At 53.9% G+C, this 24,124-nt stretch overlaps 1 protein-coding gene across 2 annotated transcripts in view; it reads right to left on the bottom strand.

Annotated features, from left to right (window-relative positions):
• The window catches only part of UNC5B (unc-5 netrin receptor B), an 86,720-nt gene that overhangs the window by 19,621 nt on the left and 42,975 nt on the right, over nucleotides 1-24,124 (bottom strand). For both annotated transcript variants that reach the window (XM_020877418.2, XM_020877419.2), the window contains one exon: nucleotides 1,087-1,311. In XM_020877418.2, the coding sequence (XP_020733077.1) occupies nucleotides 1,087-1,311 (225 nt within the window). The remainder of the gene's footprint in view (nucleotides 1-1,086; nucleotides 1,312-24,124) is intronic.

Genomic DNA, 24,124 nt, shown 5'->3' with positions numbered 1-24,124 from the left:
TCATTTATTTGAACTTCTCTGTTTCTCATTTGTTCCTTCATTTGTGTAGTATTTCTCTGCCTTTTCATTATTTTTTAAAAAATTCTTGTGTTTGAGGTCTCCTTTTCCCAGGCTTCAAGGTTGAATTATTTCTTCCTTTTGGTTTCTGCCCTCCTAAGGTTGTTTCAATGGTTTGTGTAAGCTTAGCACAGGGTGAGATTTATGTTGAGTTTTTGTTTGTTTGCTTTTCTTCTGATGGGCAAGGCTGAGTGAGGTGGTAATCCTGTCTGCTGATGATTGGCTTTGCATTTTTGTTTTGTTTGTGGTTTAGCGCCCTGGCATCCTGCACAGGGTGCTACTGGTGGTTGGTGATGCCTGGTCTTGTATTCAAGTGGTTTCCTTTGTGTGAGTTCTCACTGTTTGATACTCCCTAGGGTTAGTTCTCTGGTAGTCTACGGTCTTGGAGTCGGTGCTCCCACTCCAAAGGCTCAGGGCTTGATCTCCTTCTTAATTTTCTCTTCTTCTCCTCTTTTACTTCCTGCTACCCTTACCCAAGGATACCTGCACCACTGCACTTGCCAGGCCTCTCTGTGCCTAACCTATTGTTTTTTTTTTTTTAAAAAAAACCTTAACCAGTTAATTTCTATGAATGACATGTTGCATCATTATCATCACTTCTCACAAACCCAGAGGACCTGGTTGAGAATTCTGGTTGGGGGCTGGGGGCAGGGCTGTGAGACAGGACCAGCTCCTCTTTCTCAACAGGGAGCAGAGCAGGTGCTGGGGAGAGGGGGAAAGAACCCGAGTGCCGGACTGGACCTGCTCTCCGATGTAAGCAGAGGATGGTAAGAAACTGGAGAAGGGAGCGAGCACTCAGCAAGCAATGTGGTGCTGTTTCACCCGGCCACCCAAAGTCAGGCAGGGTGGGAGGCCGAGTCTGGGGAAGACACTCATCCAGGGTGAACCCCAGAGGGGAACGAGGCCCTGGGGGGCCCATGGCCGTGTGAGGGCTCCCAGGGAGCCAGTGTGGAGCCAGGCCCAGAGCCCTCTGGGCTCGGAGTGACGGGGATGCCAGTGAGGGGTGGGGGTGGGGTGGCGCGGGCTCACCGGTGGCCTCGTCCAGGCCCTCTTGGGTGACGTGGTCACTCTGGCTGACCCACTCGCCGTTGCACTTGAAGTAGATCTGCGTGGCGGGGAAGGCACGGCAGCCCAGCTCCACGGGCTTGTTCTTCACAATGTAGGCGTCCTGCGGCTCCTGCAGGAAGTGGGGCAGCGTCTCTGCCGGCGCCGATGGGAAGGAGTCGGGGAGCTCTTCCCTGCCCGAGTCAGTGCCTGTAGAGAGTGGAGGGCTCTGTGAGGCCACGGGTGGGAGGTCCCAGGTCCCTTCCAACCCCTGGGGGCTGTGACAGAGAAAGGAGGTGGGGGGAGGCAGAGGTGGGGGGAGGCAGAGGTGGGGGGAGGCAGATGGGAGGGCAGCTGGAGGAGACCTGCCAGGACGCCCGCTGTGACCTAGGCAAGGTCTGGCACTTCTGGGGCCTCAGTTTCCCCACTGTGCCCTGCTTTTAGGATTTTTTATTTTGGAGCCAGTCCCAGCTCTATGATGCTATATGAGTCTACTTCTTTACAGGTGGAGGAGGCAGGGGAGCCCAGGGAGGTGAGATAATCCATCAGGGCAAGGACACCCCTCTCCAGTCCTCCCCAGTATCCCCTGCACTGGCCTTCCAGGGCCTCCCTCCAGTTTCCCGTGGTGATGCCACAGCATGTGAAGAACTGGAAACAGGCCTGAGGCTGGAGTGCAAACCCAGCCAGCTCTTCCCTGAAGCCACAGCTGCCCTTTGCAGCCCCAGCCAGGCAGGCTGATGGACATGGGAAGACGAGCCAGGTCCCACAGGGTAAGGGGAGGGGTGAGGTGAGGTAGCAACACCAAGCTGGGCTCCCCAGTGCTCGTTCCCAGAGTGCCTCCTCTTCCCGGAAGTCCAGGGCAGGCAGCAACGTGGAGGGGCAGACCACGTTCCCTGCAGCCTCCCCCCAGCCCCTCCTCTCCTCTGGTCTGTGGCTCTGATCCACCCCCTTCTGCCAAATCCACACCCTTGGCCTATGGATGAGGACACGGGGAGGCTGGGAAGTCAGTGAGGCTGTGCCGGCAGCCATCTCCTCCCCGAAAGGGGCCAAATGGAAACCCTGGCCCTGCCCGCCTGCCTGGAAAGAACAGCACCTCGGGAGGTGAGACAAACAGGAAGGGAGAGGGGCCTGGCCACAACCAGCGTGGGGAGCGAGGAAAACCAGGCCGGGCCAGGCTACTGGTTTACAATCCACTTAGGAAAATTGACTTTCCAGTGCCAAGCGCCAAACAATCAGTTGGCTGGGGACAAGCGGTGGGGGGCTTGTCCTCCTCTGCTAACTGCTCCCGAGGAAACAGCGAATTAAGCTGCAAGGGTGTGTGCCTGCCTAGCCCCTCGCCAGCCTGCCACACGCCTGTCCCTGCTCCAGCGCTCCAGTCCCTCAAGTGCAGCTGGGGTCCCAGAAGGCCGAGGGTGGGACACACTCTAGGGAGTCCCCCTGTGGGCAGAGGTGCCAAAGGGACACCTAGTTCTTCAAGAACAGAATGAACAACATTTGCCCAACATGTCTAAGCCATATGATCTCCTGGAGGACCATGAGCTCCTGCTACGATGTGGGCTCTGAGAAAACGCACAGGTTGTCACTGGCTCTCAGCTCTGGGCCCTGGGTGGGGTGTGTGTGCATGGCCTGGGGGAGTGAAGGGGAAGCCAGCAAAGAGGAGGAGGAATCCAGCTCCATTTGGCATGTTCTGTGTGACCCAAGGAGAGCCCACATTACTCTGTCTCATTACTCCGACCTCATTACTCTGTCTCTGAAGTGAACAGACAAATGAACACACTTCCTCTCTCTGGGCTCTTTTGAGGATCATGCGAGATAACTGTGCATGAGGGCCTAGACCTAGGAGAGGTCTAGCACCAATACAAGTTGCTGCATCAAAATAGCAATGAATGCTTCCCTGGAATTAGCTGCTATGTTTTCAGTTACCCAGTTAACTTACTGAATTCTTGCAACAACTTCATAAGGTATGATATATTGGTCCCCAGTTTATTGATGGGGGAAGCTGAGGTTCAGAGCAGTTAAGCAACCTGCCCAAGGTCACACAGCTAGTGAGAAGCAGAGTCAAGGTTTGAACCCAGGAAATCAGACTTCAGTGTTTGGGATGCTGCCTATCCCAAACAGGACTCCACACTGCCTATCCCTGGAGTAGCTTCATAACCCTGTGACTGTCCCTGTACCTGAGAATCCTAACAGACCCTGACACTGGCCAGGTCTCTACAATTATGGCGCTCTCTTACAGAAAGACTGGGCTTCTCCAGTGGCTCAGCGGTAAAGAATCCACTTGTAATGCAGAGTCACGGGTTTGATGTCCAGGTTAGGAAGATCCCCTGGAGGAAGGCATGGCAACCCACTCCAGTATTCTTGCCTGGAGAAACTCATGGACAGAGGAGCCTTGTAGGCTACAGTCCATAAGGTCGCACAGAGTCGGATGCAACTGGGCATGCACACATGCATACCAAAGGGCTAGCAAGGTGAGGAGTTGTTTTTCTTGTTTCAAAGCTGGGGAAATTGTAGTCCATCCAAACTAATGCATGGTCACTAGGTTAGTGGGCATCTAGACTGTGGATTCCTAAGACCAGGCCAGAGCTCCCTGACACCTGCTGACCTCTGCCAGACAGGGAGACACCTTCTCTGTAGGTAACTGGCAGTCTAGGGTCTAGGAGTGTGGGCAGTTGATGACGGGATGACACAGTGCCTGGGGAGATGGACATTGTGGCCTGAGAGCTGCTCACTGTGGCCCTCCAGCCAGGCCAGGCAGTTCAGGGACAGCAGGGTGGAGCCGAGAGGACTCTACACCCACCTCCCGTCACAGCATCCTGTATCAGTCTTGGGACTGAGGAGTGTAGGACAGGGCTCAGGCTTCAGACCCAGACACCCCTGGGTCTCAACTAGTCCTTACTGGCCTCAGGCACCTCGTCTGTGAAACTGGGGGAACGGGCCTCCCTCTGGGGATGGTGGCCACAAGGGCAGCTCACGGGTGCGGTTACAGACTTGCACTACCTTCTAACCATGCAGCCCCCAGCCTCCAGGGGACAGCACCCTGGCTCTATGTGGCACTGCGGGGTGCATTTATGACTTTGTTTTATAACCCTAATGCAGCTCATTTATAAAGCAGGTGCAGACTCGACTAAGGAAAGTAAACATGAGAGGTCCATTAGGGCAGCAGGCCTGAGTCTGGCGGCCCCGGGCCCCCGCCCTGCCTGCCCCACCCCCCTCTCAACCCTGGCTCAAAGACTCCTCTCCAGTCTCGGCAGGAGGATGCCTGGCTTTTCTCATCACTGCCTCCCCGTCATTCAGGGCAGTGCCAGTGACTCTCGATGCAGCCACTGCCCACTTGTCAAGGTCCCTAGCCCCCAGGCATCCTGCAGGAGACAAGCAAGAAGAACCAAGGGCCCCATTAGACTAGGTGCTGGCCGGCACACAGTAGGTGCTTGGTGAACACAAATGAAAGGTGTGTGGGGGGTGCTGCCAGCCCCGGGTAGCAGTTGAGTTGGGCCCCAGTCCTGACCAGTGGACACATCCCCTCCTCCTTGGCCCTGGTTTGGGCCAAGGGCTTGTTGGCCCTTAGTGGCTGAGGAAGGCTCCTCAGGGGTCCTGGGGAGGGCCGCCTGAGCCTGCCCTCTCCAGCTTACAGGGAAAAGAAGAATAAAGTCTTGGAGCTTCTGGGTGCTTCCTTGACCAGAAGCTTTTAGAAGGTATTTTCAATTAACTCACTGAGCCCCTCAACAGTCCTAGACAGAACTTCCCAAACGTTTTTGGTCTTCGGTGTTTTGGTCATTTTTACCCAGTAATTTTACCCCAGAGCCAAAAGAAATTCCCAATGGTTCTGTTTATTAAATAGTTAAATCCAACCAGCTTACGTGTCTGTGTGCGGGTGTGATTTCCTAATAACTTAGTAGCATTGGCAGGCGGATTCTCGACCACTACTGCCACCTGAGAAGCCTATTAGAAAAAATAATACTCATAAATTAAAAGAAAAAATATTAGTATTCCATTTCTAAATAGCCACACTGACTTATAATGAGGATGTATGTGTGCCTGTTGGACATGGCACAATACCTCAAATCTTAGAGTCATAGCGGACACTGCTGCCCTCATAGTTTGCCTTGGGGTACTCCCAAATGCCAAAATTCCCAGCTTTGCAAAGGCAAGGTGCCATGTAAAGGAAAGAAGTGTGATGTGATGCTAAAATTGTAAGCTATCTTGAGCTAGTAGTTGTTGCAGTATCTGGCAGCTGTCCAGTATCACTGTGTTTCTTTGAAGATTAAAAATAGCTCACAGTACCCCTGTGAATTTGCTATAGCATCCTAAGGTGCCTAAGCACACAATTTGAGAACCATATCCTTCTGGTAACTACATCTCTATCAGATAGGTACTATTATTATCCCCATACTACAGATGAGGAAACTGAGACCAAGAGAATTTATAAGTAACTGGCACAGGGCTGTAAAACTATATAGCAGAGTTGGGATGCACATTCAGGCAGCTGGATACCTGAATCTGACTTCTACACTGGGAATTGGCATTTATGTCCACTATTTGGGGGATGATGCAAATAGTTTGCCTAGGTGAGCATTATCTTTCCGTGTTACAGATGAAGACATGGGACGTCAAGGGACTTGCCTGAGTCACCTGCTCGGTGGGAGGAAGCCACTTCTGCAGGTTCAGAGCTGTAGCCCTTGGTCACAATCTTCCTGGCTTCACCTCCGCTCTCCCCACTGCCCCATCTTCACAGGGGAGAATATAGTACCTTTAAGAGGAGGTCCCTGAGGAGGAGGCTTTGCCACTGCCAGGCCAGATCTGGATTTCCTCCTGGTGGTAAAACGACTCACATAAAGTGTAGTTTTCCAATGTCAGGATGCATTTGAACCTACAGTTGCAAAAATGCAACCTGCCTTTACAGCTGCATCCACAAATGGCCCAGCTAATCCAAAACGAAGATGTAACCAAAGACAGTCAAACACAGGAAAAGAAAAACCACTGCAGTCAGGAGCCCTGGGTGTGCACCCCAGCTGGGGACTGGCACAGCCATGTGGCCTTCCTCTCAGGCCTCATGAACCCCATCTGTAAAATCTGTAAAATCAGGAAGTCGGTTAAGTCAACTTCCTGAGCAGCACTCTGGCTCCCACATTTTGATATTTGAAGATGGCCTGATGGGGAATCTCTTAATAGAGGACACAGCCCTGTTGGATAAAGTTTTTCTCATGAAGCAAATTTGCTTAAAGTGGGGTCAACTTTCTTGCCATTATTCAGGCTCAAAGACCCAGCACCTACTGGGGCCTTAAGGCACAATGTTGTGGGGAGGACGGGGAGGGAGGAGGAGGAACTATTTGTTGGTGGTGGGTACCATTCAAACCCTCACTTCTCATTTACTTATTCCTGCCTGTATGGGATCTCCTGTCAGCTAATCTCACTTGGATGCACAGGGATAGAGGTTACTCCAAGGGCTGTCTTGTACAACACCCACCCTGCCCCTGTCAATTCTGTATCCAACCTTGACTCACATACCTCCAGGGACAGAGACCTCACCACTGCATTTCTCAGCCAGGTTCTCCTTTAGACAGATCTAACAGAAAAGCCTTCCTTACTTTCACCTGAAATTTGCTGTCGGAGGTTCCAGTCATCGCTACAATTTCAACTTCTGAGGTCACGCAAAACAGTGCACTTCCTCTTCCCCATGATGGCGTCCCAGCCTCTGCCTACTTGCCCTAGCCTTCTTGTCTTTCAAATATTCACGAGGCACCATTCTGCATGCCCTTGTTACCAATCTGGCTTCGTGGGCAAGTTCCATTTTGCTCACAATCCACTTAACACGTAGGGAGAGGTGATGAGGATGGGGGTCTGGTGGCACCTTCTTGCTTTAGGCAGCTTGAAGGTTCCTTGGTAGAGGTGGATGGCTGCTTCTAGAAAGCAGGGAGCATGTCACACTGTTCTTGGTGTCCCCCATGATGTCCAGGACAGGGTACCCATGCCCTGGGAGGGGAGTGGAGTTTGTAGGACACAGGAGTCTAAGCTTGGTCTCTGCCTGCCAGCAGGATCCATGCCAGGCTGCATGCTCCTTCCCAGGGCTGGGCTTGGGCAGTGCCAAGAGTGGATTTCCTGGCAAGTGAGAGGTCTGATGGGTGGAAGTCAAGGCCGTGGGCTTATTTAAGAGGTACCAGAATCTAAGCCACTAGAATAAACAGAGTCCGGGGGCCTTAAAGATGAAGGAAGTCACTTTAGGACAAAGGTAAATTAAAGACCCTAAGGCTGGAAAAGATTGAGGGCAGGAGGAGAAGAAGGTGACAGAGGATGAGATGGTTGGATGGCACCACTGACTCAATGGACATGAGTTTGAGCATACTCCAGGAAATAGTGAAGGACAGGGAGGCTTGGCATGTTGCAGTCCATGGGGTCGCAAAGTGTCAGACGTGACTTAGTGACTGAACAATAACAAAGAAACCATATTTACCAGAGCTACGCCTGAGAGGAGGGGGGAAGGAACTAAAACTACAGTGTTCAGACATCCCTGGATGGGAGACTGCCACCAGTTGCTAGGGGAGACCAGAGGGGTTGTGCTTCCCTTATGGTGACCCTGAGCATAGGGTATGGCTTGGATGGGCACACGGCAGAATGGGCTGGCCTGACAGCCAGCAGACCAGTTCAAACACTCACTCTGCCTCAGTTTCTCCATCTATGAGAAAGGGACTAACAAGTACTACCCTGTCCCTGTCAGTTCTGAGGTGTGGTGGTGAAGGTCAGTTGAGCATACAGATGCAAATATGCTCTATTAACTGGGAAGAGCTCATGCCAGCCACATGGAGAAGTGCCAGGCAGCAAGGATTCTCTAGCTGAGCCCGGTATGGGGAGTCCTGAAACCTGTTCTACCAGCTCAGAGAGGGGAAGTGACCAATGCCACATCACACAGCAAATTAACAGCTAAGCTGGACCAGAGCCCCATTTCTGATTCAGTGCTGAGGGAGACAGCACAGGATTGCATGGCTATGGGTAAAAGTTTGGGTTCTGTATGTCCCATGCCTGGGATGGAAACTCACTATGTCCATCTTAGCCAGGTCCATCCCTGCCCAATAGGCCAGAGACCTCAGAGGCTGCAGTGATTTAGTATAGAGGGCCTTGATGCCTCCGCCCCCTGGGTTTTGTCCCCAAATGGGTGACAAAGTCTGGCCTGGGTCCCTCAGGCTCAACTCCAGGGGACAGGCATCTGTAGCTGAGTGGGGCTGGCTGGTGCAGGATGCTGCCCACAATGGGGAGCAGGACTGGGAAGGGAGAACGGGGGGCAGGCGGGAGGTGAGGGAGAAAGAATCACTCCATGCTGGGCACATTTATCATCAGCAATCACAGTCTTTCTCTAGCCCCTGGACACCGGCTAATTCTCGCCAGACTTGACCTCCCACTGCATGGAAAATCTCTTCCATTCAGTGCGAGGTGGATGTGCTCAGTGGGGTGTGGGGAGAGTTGTGGGGGGAGAGGAGCCCGCTTATTATTATGTTTTAAAACGCACAAACCCCATATGCAAGGACCCCTCCCTGGACACAAAGCCCTTCTTCCATCTGGCCCTGGCCTCTGGCGGCTGTGGGGTTCAGGCTGGGGCTCCCCTCAGAGGTGGCTACAATGGCTGTTACTGATGACGGATGGGGGTGGTGGGCTTGGGGGGCGCCAAGTTCTTCCTAACAAAGGAGGCCGCTTGCACAATCCTTTTCCCATACCCTCTGCAGACCTGCCTATGCCCATGACATCATTTCCTTTGCTGGCTACAGGAAATAGCCTCACCAAGATGGCCAGCTGGGGCAGGAGCCTGCATCCTAAAGGGGTGTCTGGCTGATCCTGAGAAATCTTTCCCCTGGAAGGACTTGGGGCAAGCGAAGGATCTCATGGGAGGCTGGGGACAAGCCCCAGGGCAGGCGCAGAGTCCTGGCATGAAGTCTATGGCCACACAGCTTATGAAACAGAGAGAGGACACTTCAGCTCCCGGGTCGGCTGGTCTGCCCTAGACTGTCAGCGGTACCTGGGAAGCTGTACTCCCCCCTAGGGGCCCGGAATCCCTCTCCTCCCCCAGACCCTTCCTCTGGCTCCTGGGCTCCCCTGGCCTGGACCTTGGTCCCTCTAGGGCTAATTTTCAGTTCCCCTTCCAAGTCCTAGTTCCTCTGCCTAGAGGTCTGGGCCCTGAGCAGGGGGCATTCTGCTTCCACTTCCTCTCTTAGACAAGGAATGCAAAACCCTCTCACCCATCACCCTCCAGATAATAACCACTTATCCAGTACACAATGGGATAATAAACATCATCAATACAATAGTCCTGTGAAGCAGGCATTCCATGTCACAGAGGAAACTGAGGCTCATCACTTCTCACCACTGAGACATGAAAAGGCAAGCTCAGGCTCTCAGCCTCCAAGAAACAAAGTTCTTTCCATTAAATCACAGGCCTCCTCTGGCTGACAATACGCCCTGAGGGATATCCTTGGGCAGCAGCTGAGTCCACGAGCTTGCTGGAAGGGAAGAGGGCCTCAACGTCCTAACTCCAGCACTTGGCCCCCTTTCCTGTCTGGGCCTGGCAAGTTATGGACTTGTATGGGGTGCCCCAACCAGAGATTTAGCCTCGTCTGGGAAGGGACTGCTGGTAGGCTGGTGCCAGCCCCCAGGATGTCACTCAGACACACATGCTCACACCGGCAGAACCACCCATGCCTCGCCCAAACATCTCCCACGGACACCCAGAGAGCCCCAGCCAGGCTGGGACCGTGGCTCCTCTCTCAGGGCTGCTGACATCTACTTTAAGGCAATGGCAGTGACTTTGGCCTGGGAGGAACCTCCTATTTTATTTGGTCATCACTCCCCCATCCAGAATTAGATGGAGTGAGTTGCAATACCAGATTCCACCAAACACCCAATAGTTTGGGTCCACGTAGGGCGTTTTCTCTTTCTCCAGGATGGATATGTACACACTGCTATGTTTTAAATGGGCAACCAACAAGGACCTACTGTATAGCACAGGGAGTTCTGCTCAATGTTACGTGGCAGCCTGGATAGGAAGGGGGTCTAGGGGAGAATGGATACATGTATATGTATGGCAAAGTCCCTTCACTGTTCACCCGAAACCATCACATTGTTAATCGACTATATCCCAACACAAAATAAAGTTTGTTTTCTTAAAAAAAAGAAAAAAGATTTGCTTCAAACTGCATGACCAACCTCATACAGTCTCCAAGCCCACATCTTCCAGCCCAGGCCCTGCCTCACTGTGTTCCCCTTCTTCCCCTCTTGTTCCCTCGAATCCACTCTCCTCACAACAGCTGGGGTAATCTTACAAAATGCAAATAGATCTCTCCCCTGTTCATACCCTCCAATGGCTTCCATTTGCACCTGGAATGAAGTCTGAACCCCTACTGAACCCCCAGACTTCAAAGGTTCCAAGCCACCCAAGGGTGCTTCCTGCCATTGAACATGCCTGGTTTCCTCTCACATCAGGACCTTTGACGCCCTCTCCTTCTGAAAAGCACCCCTCCCCGCCTGTCTCCTGATATTCCTGTGGCTGACTCCTGTCACTGACATCTCAGTTCAAGTGCCACTGGCACCTCCCCAGTGAGGCCCTCCCTGATCACCCAATGTAAATTCATTCTCTACCCCTCCTGATGCTATCTCCACACTGTCTTGTTTGTTTGTTTTTCTTGACAGTATTCATCTCTCTCTGGAATTACCTTCTCTGTGTATCTGACTGTTTGATGTCTGTCTGGACAGGTCTACTCTCTGAAAGGCAAGTTTCTTGAGAGCCTGGAAATCCTGTTTGCTTGTTTAACTGGGTTCACTGATGATACAAGATTTTCTCCAGCTACGCTGCCCAGGCTCTCCAGAGATACCTAAGGTGGCAGGTAGGGGTGGAAGGGAGCAGCCAGAGGTGGTGGACACACGCTGGGCTAACCTGGGCCATGGGAGCCAGTGCCTCTGGAAACTCCATCCTGTAGGATGCCACCAACTGATAGAACCTCAGAGACCACCTACGTACTGTTCTCTAGGACAGAAACCAGAGGGGGCATGTGCTAGTCTTAGATTACACAGCATCTGAGCAGCAGAACCAGTCAAAGAAACTGGGCTCTAGATTTCTGAGGGAGTGAGGACTCTTTTTTAAAAATGCTCTTTTTTTCCCTGATGAAAGTACTTTTCTTGGCCTTTTCTGACTACAATTTAGGAAAAAATGATGATGAAGATAAAAATCACCCATTCCCAGCTCCAGCTGAGCAGAATTAACCCTGGACATTGGTCCTAACATTCTTAGATGTGCCCATGTTTTGTGACCTAAAGGGTCTCACCATACACAGTCTGTATCCTACACTTTCTTTCAAGGCTGTTAACTGAAGGCTTTTAAACCTTTTAAACAAGCAAAGTGCACCAGGCATCCCTCTCTCCCTCTCCCAGTCACATACATCACATGGGGTGCTTGCCAGCTGGGCTGACTGCCCCTGCGCGGCATTCCAGGTAGTTGGAGGAGCCGCAGGATGCAGAGCTGGTGCAGGCAGCTGCTGGACAGTTGACATCAGGATCTCTTTGCATGCTTGGGCGCTGGGAAGAAAGACGCCAGTATCCCGTACCCATGTCCCAGAAAAGTCAAAACGCCCAGGCGTATAGCCTCTGGCCCTGGGGCTGCCTGATGGGTTATGTCCACGTTGCACTTCCAGGCAAAGTGTCCCCATGCCACCCTGGAAAGCTGAGAGTCGGGACTGTTCTTGGAGTGCCCCAAGGCACAAAGTTCCCCTGCCTTCCCAGCGTCTTTCTCTAGGCTGCCAAAACATTGCAAAGTGGAAAAACTGTGGAACTGTTGCCCACTGCTGTCAGCACCATCACCACGCCTGGCCAGACCCCGCCCCAGGGCTGGCTGTGGGCACCTGGGCGGTACTGGGAGATGGCTCAGACCCCTGGGCTGTGGGGCCCTTAGGACTTCCAAGGGCTTGGAAGTCCAAGCTCTTCACTTCCAGAAGGGGGGCCTGAGGCCAGAGGGGAGCTATGGCTCGTCCCAGTGCCAAAGGCCGGTCAGTGGCTGTAGCACCACTGGTACCTCGGCATCACACTGGCATAAAAAGAATTGCAACCAGCAGAGACAAAGAGGGTTGCCTGGATTCTGGCCTTTGTCAGCCTGTGAGATGGGGTGTTGGACAAGCCAGGAGAGGTGAAGAGAGAGGTAGGGATGGAGTCACAGTGAGAGGGACAGAGAGAGAGAAGTTTGAGAGCACCCAGCAGTTGGGGACGGGGGGTGGGGATAGGAGAGGCTGTGTGGGGGCTTCTTGTACTTTTCTGAACCTGGAATCCACTTGGGCTCCTACTTGGGCCCCAGGGGGAAGGGAAGAAGGTGGCCACCCATCTCCAGCCTTCCACCACACTCTGCTCTGCCTCTTCCACAAGGCTGGCAGTGAGCTAAGGCTCCACAGGCCCCAGGGAAGGCAGCCCTTACGGACTAGGCTCCTGGGAATTCCCTGGGGACCGGAGGTGGGGAGCTTCTGGTCTCAGGTCACAAAGAGAGTCAAAAGCAAAGCTAGGACTGGAATGTGGGTATCTGGGCACTCAGCCAAAAGCTATTGCCCCAGCTTCTCTCTAGCCCTGAGCTCCGGTGAGCAGCTAAGCTGTCAGGGGTGAAGATGTGGGAAGACCAGTGGCACTTGCCCAGAGGAAGGCCTAGATGGCTGTGCCGGTGCACTTTGAGGCAGGCAGGGACTCACCTCCATTCTTCCATTCATTCATCAAATATTTCCTGAGTGCTTCCCCTCCATCATGCCTATAGCAGGGTCTGGAGAGCAATGACCAAGCTTCACCTCCACCAACAGGACACTCACAACAAAGGATCAAGGTTAAGGACCCAGACACCCTGCCTCTCAGGCTCGTGCTCAGTCCACTTCCAGCCTAGCCCTACACTCACATGATGGTCCTTCTGCCTGCTGACCCACCATCAGTGTAGAAGTAAATCTACAGCTTTGCCTGAAGCTCTCCTTCTCTGTCAAGGAGTCAGTCTACCTCCTCCAGGAAGTAGGCTTTGACTACTTCTGCCTTGATGACTATAGGGATTTCTCATCCTCCAGGCTCCTAAAATCCTTCATATTTCTTGGCTGAAGCACACAGGTGCTTCCACTGGCTCATGAGGTGACATTGGGCAAACCACTTCCCTCTGGACCATAATCTCCCCTTCTGGGAAATGCGGCCACTTTGACTTGCTTTACCCACCAGGGTTGTTGGGAACATCAAGATCAGAAGTGTGACACTGTTTTGTCAGCTGGGCTGCCGTGTGTGTTTGCTAATTTTTATGGTTTCTTTGTGCAGTGAGAAACAATATGCATACCTTCTCAGGGCTGGCAGGGGCACTGGCTGACATCTTGAACAACAGCTCCAGGGTCTTCCTTTACCTTCCAGGTGCTGGCCAGGTGTCCCACTCCCCACCCCCTACATTGCTTGCACTCCCAGCTGCTGCCCAGCCCACTCTGTGATGACATGGAGCTGCAAAAGGCTGATGCAAGCTGGAAGGAGGGAATGAAACAGACTTGAGTGGGGCGGATAGAGCTCCACCCCCAGCCCCGTGGGATGCTGGGCCCGGCCCCTGCCTGCTTGTTTGCACCTGCTGATGTAATTGCTGGGCCTCCTTGGCTCAGGGCTCGGCCTGCTCACTTCAGCTTTTGGAGCCAGAGGAAGGGTGTGAGGTTACAGCTGTGTGCACCACGGAATGGCCCTTCTCTAGGGAGGGGTGGCTGTGCCCCAGAGAGGGGAGGGGGAAGAAAGAGCTAGAAGAACAACATGAAAAAGAGCATAGTTCAGAGGTAAGCAGGATCTGGGTGAACCCAACTTCATTACTGTGTCACTTCAAGGGAGGGAGGGGTCCCATGTCTCTGAGTCTGGACAGGCACTCAACTTGTCACTCTTTTCCAGGGATGTCTCAAGGGTGATGAAGAAGTCTGAGAGGGGAAAAGAGAAAGGATGGAAGCATGATTCCGTGGAATGAAAACACTAGAACAGTCCAGGACTGGTCACCAGCTCATTTCCTGGGGCCTCAAGCTTGCTGATCTGTAAAATGGGCACAGTATCTCTGTAGGCCACCTCACAGAGACAGCTGGGGCCAAAGGTGTGAAAGTGTGACATGACACTAAAGTCTGTGGATAGCTTGGGTGGTGGAAGGGGGCTGGGGATAGTTGAGGGAGGTTCTTGCCAGGAGCCTGGGGCGCCCAGAGGCTGGGTAAGGGAGGTGGGGCAGTCAGCTGTGCACTCTGCCTGGCCTGGCCCCAGGAGCTTCCCCTTGGGGAGAAAGGCATGGAAGGCAGTACACGACACCCCAGAGGCCTCTAAGGAACCATCAGAAGCACACAGGTGATAAGGACAAGAGCCAGGACCTACGCCTGGAAAATGCAAGGCCACTGGCATGGAGCTGAGAGTGTCCCCAATCTCATGAGTCCATGGTCTGAGGATTACCCTGTCTCTAGACTGTAATTCTCCAAGCTGGTTTCCCTGGAGATGACTTTGCTCTTTCCCTGAGAAAGTGTGGCGGGGGGAGGTGGGGGGGGAGGGGGTTGGGGAGCAGGGAGGAAAGAGCCGCACATAGTTCACATGTCTTTTTGGTTGACACTGAAGGGAAAAAATGACAAGGACCAGCCAGGCGGGGAGGAGATGTCCATCTCAGCCATGCCTACCTCCTCAGTCTGGGAGAGGACTACCTTTCCTAACTGGGCCCTCAGTTCTGCCTGACTGCGCTGGACAGGGGGGCTGGACTCCAGCTGGAACTCACGGGCTTCCCTGGCCACAGAGACCCCCCTTCCCTCTGACCAGCGACAGCTACTGTTTTCAGACTAACCCACTCCCGGGCACTGCACAAATCACTTTGTGTACGTACATCACCTACCTGAATCCTTCCAAGAATCATCAAGGCAGGTACTCTAAATCTGATCCCCAGATGGCGGGTAAGGAAACTGCGGAAGAGAGGTTAAGTAACTTGCCCAAGGTCACAGAACAGGGTTTCCAGCACTTCCACCTGGATCTCCTTGACCCTAAGACCATACTTGTTAACCTCTGTGCCAGTGGTTCTGAAACTGCAGCGTGTCCCAGGATTAGTTGGAGGCTTGGTAAAAACCCCTGCCTCCACCCGGAGGTTTGCACTTAGCCGGTCTTGAGAATGTATCCCGTCTAACAAGATCCTAGGTGCTGCCGCTGGTCTGCTGCTCCTTGCTCCTGTGCCTCCCAACAGGAACATAAAACACTTAGCACACATAATGGTGTTTAATGCGGGTCAGCTCCTTTCCCTAAGCACTTCTGTGATTCAGCTGGAGGCCTTTCAAGAGGAATAGTGGAATTACATGGCAGCATGGTGCCGGCTGCTTTTGCTTGAATCAGGCTCCAGCGTGTGGTAATCAAGATTACGATAGCCATCACCTGCACCTCTGTTCTTGGCAATTACTTGGCCTCTCTGGGCCTCAGTTTCTTTATCTGCAAAATGGGAGTAATAATACTTCTAGGAAATACACTACACATGCAAGTTGCTTAGAGCCGTGCCTGGCACATCCAAAGGGTTTATTGGGTATAAGCTGTATTATAGTTTTTCTTTTTAATTACTATTGTTACTATCTACCTCATCTATGTTATCTTTCCAACAACCCTATCCACCTCCACTGTTTACATACAGTCGCTCCAGGGATAAGTAACTGGCCCAACTCACACAGTCGCTATATGGCAGAGGGAAGATTCTAAGCCAGGTTTGAAACTTCAGTGGTAGAAACCATCTACCATAAGCAAAGACAGAAGCCTACTCTGGCTGCTTCCTCCGGAAAGGATGGAGAGTTATTTTCTTACTTATGTTTCCTGTGCTTTCTTCTAGACCCCTCAGCTTAGCCCAGGGTTCCATCAGGTCACCAGCAGGGAAGCAGAGGCTGTGTCAGCCACCCACACTTGATGACCTTGGATGGCCAGGCTCCTGCCCGCTATGTCTGTCCATCTACCCCCTGCCTGCTCCTCCTTACTGGGCACCCTCGAGGTGTGAGGGCTGGCTGGACCTTGGCTAGTCCAGATCCTGGGAGAGGAGACAGTTACTTGCTTATCCGGAGACTCCCTGCCCCCACACCCCCTGGGATCCCCAGTTCAAAACAATGGAGGCTTCAGGGTTCCCTTGATGTAAAGGTTCAGTAGGTGGCTAATTTTAGCTGAAAAATACTCGGCATTTTCCCAGCCGCCGTCACTGCCGCACTCTGTGCTGGACAAATGGCCTAGGTTTTCCTCCCCAATTGTTCTCGGCTGGGGGGCTAGGGGCTGACTCCAGCTCAGGACAATGCCCTTTGTGTCTGCTTCCGGGTGGCTCTTAATAACTCGGGGACAGCCTGGAGCTCTCAGGCCCCTCCCTCCCCGCCCCAGGCTGCAGGGCCCCTGGCTTCACCATCAGGGCATCTCAAAACACAGCACTGAAATAGGACTGGATGCTCACCTCCTCAGGGGTGGAGGCAGAGAGGACTTGTGGTCTGATTCAGGGGCCTCGTGTGGACAGACGGGGAAGCCAAGGCGCAAAGAGGGTATGATTGGCCTTAGGTCACACGGCACTCTGGGCAGATCGAGGCCTGGACTGCAGAGTCCAGTGCTCTTGGCGCCATGTGCAGGGGAAATCCCTGCTCTGTCCAGGCTGCCCCCCAGCATGGGCACGCCTCAGAGTATGAAGTCGCAGACTGCAGGCCTCCATTCTCCTGGCCTCCAGTGGACACACCTACCCTCTTCTCCACCCCCAATGGCTGAATCCCTCCATCCTCAGTTCTTACATTGAAGGTTAACTCCTCAGAGAGCCCGGTCCTGACTGCACCCTCCCAACCACACTGAGGCTCTGGCTCTTCGTCTGGTATTTCTTTTCCTTATTGCCCTCATCACCTTTTTAAGTTATATACTCATTGTATATTTCCTTATTTAATGCCAGGTTCCCACCAGACTCTGGGGTCTCAGGGGCAGATACATGTAACCACCTTTGTGGGTCCTGGGTCTGGGTCTCGGAGCTTCTGCTGTACTAAGGGAGGCTGGGGGTCCCAGGGGAGTGACTGGGGGCATTCAAGGCTCAGGATAGGTAGTGTATTCAGATGTTCTCAGCAGCAGGACGGCACTTTCTGCCTGGATGCCATCCCTGGCTGGACAGCACCTGTGTACCTACTGATGACCCCCAGTGCCAGCCCGGCATGCAGCGGATGGTCAATAAATGCTTCTTACATGAATGAATGAAACTTCTGGGCTCCTTTGGTTCCTCTTCTCCCTGAAGGAGGACCCCAGATTCAACCTATGCCACACCCTTCCCATGGACAGCTCTTGGAAGCAAGAGAAATGAGGAGACTTAGGGAAGGCACCCAGGGCCCAGGGTGGCTCCGCCCACGAGGGCTGTCTGCTGGTCTTGCAGCCCCCAGCTCTGCACAGCCCCCCACCGCCCCAGCCGGGACCCAGCATGCTATAATTAGAGTCCTCCTTCCAGGCTCCAGTAATGAGGGGTGTTGGGTGCCAGCTGTAATTACAGCCTGGTTAAAACGAACAGGAGCCGCCCCCAAGCCAAATTACAAAGTCTGCAGCCGGACTCCCTCCTGCCCCGCTCCCTTTTTATGGGGCTGGTTACAGGGAGGGACTGAGAGTTTACAGAGAAGCCAGCTTGGGCTGGAGCTGCGGTTTCAGAAGAGTGGAGAGCCGAGGAGAGCCGAAAGTCTGGCCTGTGCTGCTTTGAAACTGTCCTCAAACCTCCCCTGGCCCCACCCTCATCAGAAGTGCCCATCCAAAGCCAAGGTCAGGAATGGGCAAAGAAACCAGCTGAGGCTGCTCTTGCAGTCCTTTCATCAGCAACCCCATCTCGGCGCTGAGCTCTCTGCCAGGCCCGGCTAATGGCTCTGCACAGTAGTATTTCATGGGCATAGCCAACATCAACCCTGTGCTACTAACCGAGGTTTGGTGCTCAACTAACTGCCCCAGATCACACAGCCAGTAAGAGGCAGACCCCAGGCTTGAGCCAGGCCCACACAGGGAGAAGGTTCTGGAGTGTGGGTACATTCCATCTTGTGCCCCTCACTGTGCTGGGCACAGGGTGGAGGACAAGGAAGTGCTCAGCGAACCCAGAGAATGATGTGTTTTGCAGATCGAGGCGTGAGAGGTCCAGCTGAGTCCTCTTCTCCCTTTTAGAGAGGGACAAATCGGGATTCTGATTTCCACTGGCATCTCAGGATCCAGAGGCAGAGCCAGGATGTGGGTGGCCTTATTAGTCTCAGAATCTCGGATATTAGCCGGTGAGACCTCTAGAGGAAATCTAGTTCAGGGGCAAACACACAGCAGCCTGGCCCACCTCAAGGTTGTGGCAGACATCACTAATGGATCATCAATCATAGCAAGTCTGGATGAGGCCTCAGATTCCTTCTCAGTCCAGGACCACACAGCCATGCCAATCAAGCAATGAAGACGATTCCGTCGTCCCTGATCTGATTAATTCCCACTCACTCTCACTTACCCAAGGGGAAAATGAAGCCTAGAGAGTTGGGGTGACTTGCCCCAGTAATGGAGTGGCTCTTAATCGTTAATGGCCCAGCCTTTGTGGATGCCAACCCACCACTCCCACTGCACCCTCAGCCCAGCCCTGTTAACTCGGGGCTTCCTGTGTGGAAAAGACTTCCTGAAGGCTCCCTGCAGGCCCTGCAGTATTGACCCAGCTGGCTGATCTGCAGCCCTGACCAGAAGGCAGCTTTCATAAGGGGCTAAGGGGAAGCAGGCTTGCTCACTGGCGGAGGGGCCCCAGCAGCAGCAACCTCACCACACGACCCCCAGCTGCCCACATGCCCCTTCCTGGGCCTCCTGACTGGGCTCGCCTCCCAGCCCAAAAAGCTGGCTCCAGCCACCCGCTGCCCACTCACCACAATTGGCCTGCGGTGACTCAATCTCCTCATTACCTCCTCCCCCTCCTCCTCCCCACGTCTTCTGCCCTCGGAGGCCCCCGCTCTGACAAGCCTCTTCAATAGTGCCTTTGATCCAGGCTCTCCAGCCTCTTAGACAAGGATGGCCTGCTGCCTTCAGCAAGGGGTGTTGGAAAGAGGTGTCTGGGAGGACAGGGACCACGACAGGATGGGCACCACCCGGAGGTCCTCACTTTCCCGTGACCGCGCCCCTCAACCCCCAGCCCGAGCCTCGATAGGATGACCAAAGGCCCTGAGCTCAGAGGCCCTCCAGGGAAGGTGTGAAAGCCGCTGAGCTTTCTGGGAGGTGCCTCTGCCTCACCCAGCAGTTCCAGGCCTGGACCGGAGGGCATTTTCAAAAGGACACTTTAATTAGGGAACAGGGCGGCCAGCCAGCGGGATTATAGGCCACACCCGGAGCCATCCGAGGCCTCTAAACTCCCAGGCCCAGCCTTCCGCTCCAGCCTCCACCTATTGCCACCTTCTCCCTGGGACTGTGGGGAGGGGAGAGCCCTGAACACCCCTGTGTGCTGCCTCCACGGTGGGGCCCTGAGAAAGGAACACTAGATGTGTCAGGGGTGGTTTCTTGAGCTGAGGTTTGGGTCTCAGGCATGAAAACATGGGCAATGAAGACTGGCATAATTGGAGAAGCCATCCTCAGGCAGGAAGAGGAAGCAGTGGCCACCCCTATGCCGGGCCACGAAAAGGACTGGACACAGGAGAGTCCACCCCTGGCCGTCCGTGTCCTCACCTCTGTCCACCAGTAGGGACAGGGACAAAGGTCTGTCTGTCTCCTAGAGGCTCTGGCTTAAACTCAAACCAAGCTGTTCAAGGCATCCTCCCCAGCAGACAGTGTTCTCCCACATCGAAGGTGGGCAGCCTCAGGGCTGTCTGCCCCTAAAGGTCAGGAGTGGGACAGAGGGCCCAGGCCCACTGCCCTGGCTGAGTTTGGCTGTGGCTGAGGCCCTGTGCCCATAGGTTTTTCTACGTGCCCTAAGTTTTTTCTCTATAAAATGGGGAGAGCCACAGGAATCTCCTAGGCCCATAGTTCAGGTAAACAGTCATGAATGTGAAAGAAATCAGCACAGGATCTGGCTGGGCTGCTCAGAAAACTCATGCCCAACATGGTTTACGTTGAAGTCCTGTCCATATACTAAATTCACTTCTCTGGGCCTTGGTTTCTCAATCTTCAGATAGGGTGAACAGTGCATTCTTCTTAAGAGATATGAGAAGTGCTTTATAACCTATAAAAGGCTGTCCTAGGCTAAGATTACTCACTGTGATTTTTCTAACAAACAGCTACACTTACCCACCCTCCACCCTGCCCACAAGGTGAGGCTAGCCCATGTCTAACCCAGCTCGCCTGTGTGAATCTGGGGACATCTGGCCTGCCCTGAGGCTCGGGCTATTTTTCTTATCTGCCAGTGGCCTCTTGGACAGGGAGGTGACTGAGGGGTCCTGGGCAGGGAGGATGGATAGGGGCTTTGGATGCTCGGTTCACTGAGGAAGAAGTCTTTAACCATCAGGTGAATCCTCTGCCCAGCTGGACATCAACCCCGAGAGAAAAGGCAACGTTGGGCCAGGACTGGGGTGGGAACCCAGGGGGCAGATAGACATGGGTGAGAGCCTGCTGGGCAAAGCCCATCCTTGGTTCCTCCTGCCCTTTCTCTGAGGGAGCTTCAGAAAGATTCCCTGGAATGCATGCCCTGCTGTGTAACCTTGGACAAGTCCCCTCCTCTTTCTGGAAGTACTTCTTCCTCTGAAAGGAGACCTGTCAAGTACACGCTCATCCTGCTGCTCTTGGGTTGGCAGGAGGAGAGGGTTCTGGGAAAGGCACGAGGGAAGCCAGCCCTTCCTCACAGCTCAGTGAGGGGGCCAGGCGTCCTGGAGGGCCCTGGTCTGGAGGGACAGGGGGTGGCCTCTGGGCACTCTGGAAGCAAGAGTAGTTGAGACCATGAGGGCTGCACCCCTGCCCTGCTGGTGTCCAGAGACCAGCATGAGGTAGCGCATAGGTTCCTCCAGCCTAGATGGAGAAGTGGGGAGCCCTGGCTGGAGCTGAGGCGTGGGGAAGGTGAGGCCCTTGCTCTGGGTGGGAAGAGCCAGACACTCAGGAGAGACTCAGCATCAGCAGCTGTGGGCTTTTAGGCACGAGGCTTTACCTCTCTGGGCCTTGGTTTCTTCAAGTGTCAGCCCCTATCCTAGGATAACTGGGAGGAATGAGTGGGACCATGTGTGGAATACTTAGTACAACAGCAGTTCCCCGGTGCAGCGGTGCTGTCCTTGGACATATCACTTCAAGTCCCCAGGCCTCTGCTTTTTGGTCTGTAAATTGGGTATCAGGATCTTGCCAACCTTCGATGGATCACACACATGAGAGGCTCTAGCAGAGACCTGGTTCACAGTAGGCTTGCTAGGTGTCTGGTGAAAGCTGCCATAGCCAGGTGACCTGGCAGACTCTCCCACACAGCTGGCCACAGCCCGTCCTAGTTCCAGGGAGGGGACCGAGCCTCATCCCAGTCCTGCAACAGGCGTGGGTTGTTTTCTCAGCCTTATTGTCAAGTCCCAGATGGCTGCTGGGCCCCCAGCCAGGGGCAACACCTTCCAAACCCACGCACCCCTCTGTGAAGCACCTGGCGTGAGGAGGCGGGAGCTCACCTCTCAGCCAGGGATGTTTTCCTGCCAGGGGCTGGACGGGAGCTGGGAGCCCAGGTAGGTGGCTTGATTCTGCCCATTCCACAGATGGGACTCATTTCACAGAGTCACTCACCACTAGGAGACTGGTCTGGGTGAGGCTGGAAGGGGATGGGGTCCAAGGGGCCACTGAAGGTCCTTAGACCCCTCACATGAGGCCAGCACTTCCTTTTCGCTTAGACTTCTTCTTAGCCCGAACTGCCCAATTCACTCTCTCCTTGGGCAGAATGGTCCCATTTAACAGATAAGGAAACAGAGGCTCAAGAGAGGTGAATGGTGGACCTGGCTCACAGGCTGAGCTGGTGGCAAAGCTGGGGCTCAACCTCAGGGCTTTTCTCTGCCCACCAGGAGGGCAAGCACATTGGCTGGCAGATGCCAGAAGAAACAAAGTAAGATCTAGAGGTACCATTGCCTCTCGCCGCTCAGTGATAGGCCAAGAACCTCTGGGACACGTGCTAATTAACAGAGGGATCCATCAGGGTGTGGCTTTCCAGGTTCCCTCCTTAATTTGCCCCTGCCAGGATGGAGGACACTAGACCCCTGCCCCTCCCACTCAGGCAGCTGTCCCAATCGTCCTTCTTAGTAAACTTGCTTAATCCACATGCTCCTCCTTCTCCCTGGACCCTGACTGCCCGCTACCAATTCCATAATCTCTGCTTTGTCTCACCCTCTCTGCCTTCTTCATGGTCTTCCTTTCTACCCCACTAGGCTCCACACTGGCTGGAGGGCTCTTAGGACATCCCAAGGAGGCAGGGAGCCTGGGTTCTTGTCTCAGCTCAGGAATTGACTGCTGTGTGACCTTGGACAAGTCCCTCTCCCTCCCTCTCTGGGAGCCTGCTTGTCCCTCTGTCATTGAGAGGTTAGGTGAGAAGTTCCGATGCTCTATGAATATCAAAACCCACCAAATGTTCAGACTGATGTGCTGGTGGGCATCTGGGACCTTGGGCTCCTGGCTCACTTCTTGGCTCCCTCCCTGGGGTTTTGGAGAAGCTGGTCCAGGGACTGGGCTGCCAGACAGTACCACCCTCTGCACCCCCGAGTCCCTGTCTGGCTCCATCTGTTTTCTCAGAGCCTTCAATATGCCTCTGTCTCTGGCCTCTGCCTGAGTTCCCTCTGTTCCCTGTCCAGTCCTCACCCCCTGGCAACGGTGGTTGCCCCCTGTCAGTGGACTCAGCTCCTGGCAGAATTATTTCCTTCTGTGCTGGGCTTCCATTAGTCAGTAAGTACACCGGCCCGACCAGGGCACTGGGGGATGAGGTGGCCATAAATTACCGTGGCTCCCTCTCTCCCAGCCTGGCTGCTGACAGCCTGGAAGCTCTGCTGGCTCAGCTGAGTCTCCCTTCCTAGAGGAGCTGGGGCAGGTCCGGAGGGGCTGTGAGGGGCAGTGGCATGGGGTGTGGCCGGTACACAGCCACTCCTGCTGTCACCTCTGAGGTATGACCCTGTGAGCAGGAACCACAGGTTCCTGCACAGAGTGTCATCCGGCGATCACTCAAGGAAAGGGACATGGTAGGGACCTTGGCAAGTCATTGTGACTCAGCCTCAGTTTCTTGGTCTGTAAAATGGGGTGATAACATACCAACCCCACAGAGTTCATGGGAGGATTACCTGAGACCCGTCACCTGAGACCCATCCACACATAACACAAAAATGCCACAGAGTATGACTCAGTAAATAATCACCCGCTTTCCCTCTATGGGGGCTCAGAGTTGGGGGCATTTGCCCACCTTTAAAGCCAACATCTTTTTTTTTTATTAATTTATTTACTTTATAAAGCCAACATCTTTAACACTGTACTCTTCCCTCTTGTAGCTGGACAGAGACAGCGCTTTTGCTTGGAATCTAGTCTGCCAGAGGCAAAACAATGCTCTGCAGAGCTGCTGGAATCAGACCCACTGTTTGGAAAGGCTGAGAACCCAACCCAGGCTGGGAGAGCACAGGGGCCTCTGGCATCCTCAGTGAACAAAGTTTGGTTGAGAAAATTAAATGAGATCACAGGGGTGATATTAAAAGAGCAAATTGCTTTAAAGGGTTTCCGCTCACTGCAGATCTGACTGCAGATGGATGGCGCTAATTACCAACAAGGTGTGGCCCGCGCCACAAGACAGGTCCCTGGGGGCCCTGCGTTTCTAAGTTAGGGACTCTGGAAGCGGGAGCCCTGAACCCCCTGTCTCCGATTCACACTCCCTGCCCCATGACTACGAGCACCCGGTGAAGTCTGGGAGTCTGCACTGTCTGGAAGCGGGAGCCCTGAACTCCCTGTCTCCGATTCACACTCCCTGCCCCCATAACTAGGAGCACCCGGTGAAGTCTGGGAGTCTGCGCTGTCTGGAAGCGGGAGCCCTGAACTCCCTGTCTCCGATTCACACTCCCTGCCCCCATAACTAGGAGCACCCGGTGAAGTCTGGGAGTCTGCACTGTCTGGAAGCGGG

This window comes from Odocoileus virginianus, chromosome 7 (assembly GCF_023699985.2).
Source record: "Odocoileus virginianus isolate 20LAN1187 ecotype Illinois chromosome 7, Ovbor_1.2, whole genome shotgun sequence".
In the NCBI taxonomy this organism is placed as follows: Eukaryota; Metazoa; Chordata; class Mammalia; order Artiodactyla; family Cervidae; genus Odocoileus; species Odocoileus virginianus.
This window is presented reverse-complemented; position numbering and strand designations above follow the sequence as displayed.